Source organism: Gavialis gangeticus, unplaced genomic scaffold (genome assembly GCF_001723915.1).
Source record: "Gavialis gangeticus isolate Ggan-Ray unplaced genomic scaffold, GavGan_comp1, whole genome shotgun sequence".
NCBI lineage: Eukaryota > Metazoa > Chordata > Crocodylia > Gavialidae > Gavialis > Gavialis gangeticus.
The window spans coordinates 83,851,162-83,853,318 of NW_017729033.1; the positions used below are offsets into that span (position 1 = coordinate 83,851,162).

Consider the following 2,157-nt stretch of genomic DNA (forward strand, 5'->3'; position numbering starts at 1 on the left):
TTTTCTGAAGTCCACAGTCCTTACTCTGCTGCTCTCCATCCTTCTTTTCCTCAGAAGCCTGAACCAGTGCACTGAAGTGGCACCTGTAGCATGGGTCTGCAGGAAACAGATCTGCCCTGGCCCTGCACTGTTACCTCCCCATAATCCCAGCCTCACCCACCCCTTCCTCTTCCAGATACCTCTCCCCACGGCCCCATCCCATCCTCCCACTCAAACGTGCCCTGCCTAAAAGGGATAGGTGCAATGGCACCCCCTCCTCCCTCTGCCATGCGGGCCCAGGTCAGCACTCTGCCCCTCACCCCCTCCCCAGCCTGCAACAGCTGCGAAGTTCCTAACGTGGCCCTCCAGCCAAAATCATTGCCCACCCCGATTTACTGTCTCTCACAATACAAGAATTAGAGATCACAAAATGAAACTAATACGGAGTAAGTTTCAAACTAATAAAAGGAAGATCTTTTTACAGAGCAAGTAATTAAAGTATGCGATTCGTTGCCACAAGACATTGCCGAAGAGGACACTTTAGCCAGATTTAAAAAGGGACTGGATAATTTCTTGGAGGAAAGGGGCATCAGTAGCTATTGACCATGGGAGTTAGGGGTACAGCCTCTGAATCAGAGGTTCCTAGACTTTAAGTGCCAGAGGCTGCTAGTGGGAGGAAAACCTCTGGTCACTCTCCCTTTCAGCATTGACTTTCTACCACTGTGATGCAGGATACTGGGCAAGAAGGACCTATGGTCTGATGGAGCAAATGGCAGTTCTTATGTCAGGGTTGAAAAGGCCCTTTCAGTTGATCTGATTTCTTTTAAGGTGTACCAAAGAGCACGGTGCTTTCATAGCACCACAAATGCCAGTTCAGGGTTTCAAATTCAGTACAGCAAACACTTCCAGTGTTTGTTCTGACTTTGCACTAACCCACCAGAAGGTCAGCTGGTGGCAACCTGGGATGGCTCAGCTGACCTCTGTGCTCAGACTCTGGGCAATGTGCATTTCATCAGGGCTACACACTGCACACAAGTACACACTGTGTTTGAGCCACTTAAGCGTAGACCAGTGTTAGTGCTAGCTCAAGTTTGGGGCAGTTTTAAGGCTAAAAACCTTCTCCAACTGTCCCGCACCTTCCACTAGAGGGGTGCCAACCACGAACCTAACTAAGAGCTACAGCTGTGAGTTGCCACTACAAGGCTGGCATCTATCCCTGCTCTGGGGTGGGGGCGGGGTGAGAGATGGGTTGGGGGCCACAGGAACATGAGGCTGGGAGGCAGAGAGTTAATAGGATGGGGGTGGGTAATGAAATGGGAGGTGGAAAGGAAAAGGGCAGGGGAAGGGTGGTGAAGTGAAGGATGTCAACCACAAAATGAAGTTTAAAAAAAAAAAGACTTCCAAAAGAAATAAAGAGGAAGTAAAATAAAGAATGTTGCATGTTTTAATGGATTAGGATTTGAGATTGTGGTGGGAGGAATGGGCTGGTCATGCTTCCTGGGGAGGTGGAAGCAGTGAGGGAGGGCACTTCTGGGGTGGCTGCTGCCCGTCCCAGGAAAGAAGCCCCAGCCCATAGGGACACAGTCTGCTCATAGGGACACAGTTCCTCCCTCTCCCGACACCTCACACCTGGACCCACGCGTGTCCTATGCATGCACGGGCCCAGGCAGCCTGTTGGCAGCACCGTACCTAGACTCCTGGTGCCCCTGGGGAAACTTTTAGCATCAGGCTCCCCCTTCGCCAGAGATAATGATAATGATCATCATTATTTTCACTATTTTCGGGCCCCCTTTCTGTCCAGCCGCCCAGTAGACCCACGCCCGTGCCCGGGCCTGCCTGTCTGCAAGGGGGCGCAGCGCTGGGCTGGGCAGCTCACAGCCCGGGGGCAGGTGGGGGAGCTGGCTCCGTGCCAGCACCACCTCCAGTTCAGGGATGCAAAGTGTGTCCACGCAGACAGGGGAGTGGGGAGGAGTACACTGCACCCTGGGGTGCTGGAGGGCTGCCGCGTGGGCGGCCGCACATAACGGAACGGAGGCGGCCCCAGAGTTTCCAAGCGCCCGCCCTTCCCCCGCAGCGAGCTGCGCCCGAGGGCCGGGCCGGGCCGGGCTCCTACCTTCCCCCTTGGGCTCGAAGAACAGCGCGTTGCCCAGCAGCGGGTAGCAGGGGCTGAGCCCCGGC

At 54.5% G+C, this 2,157-nt stretch overlaps 1 protein-coding gene across 1 annotated transcript in view; it reads right to left on the minus strand.

Moving 5' to 3' along the window:
* LOC109303764 (cytochrome P450 4V2-like) overlaps window positions 1-2,157 on the minus strand; it is a 56,338-nt gene that overhangs the window by 54,053 nt on the left and 128 nt on the right. The window contains exon 1 of the mRNA XM_019525984.1: window positions 2,093-2,157. This exon is cut by the window's right edge and continues 128 nt beyond it. Within this exon, the coding sequence (XP_019381529.1) occupies window positions 2,093-2,157 (65 nt within the window). The remainder of the gene's footprint in view (window positions 1-2,092) is intronic.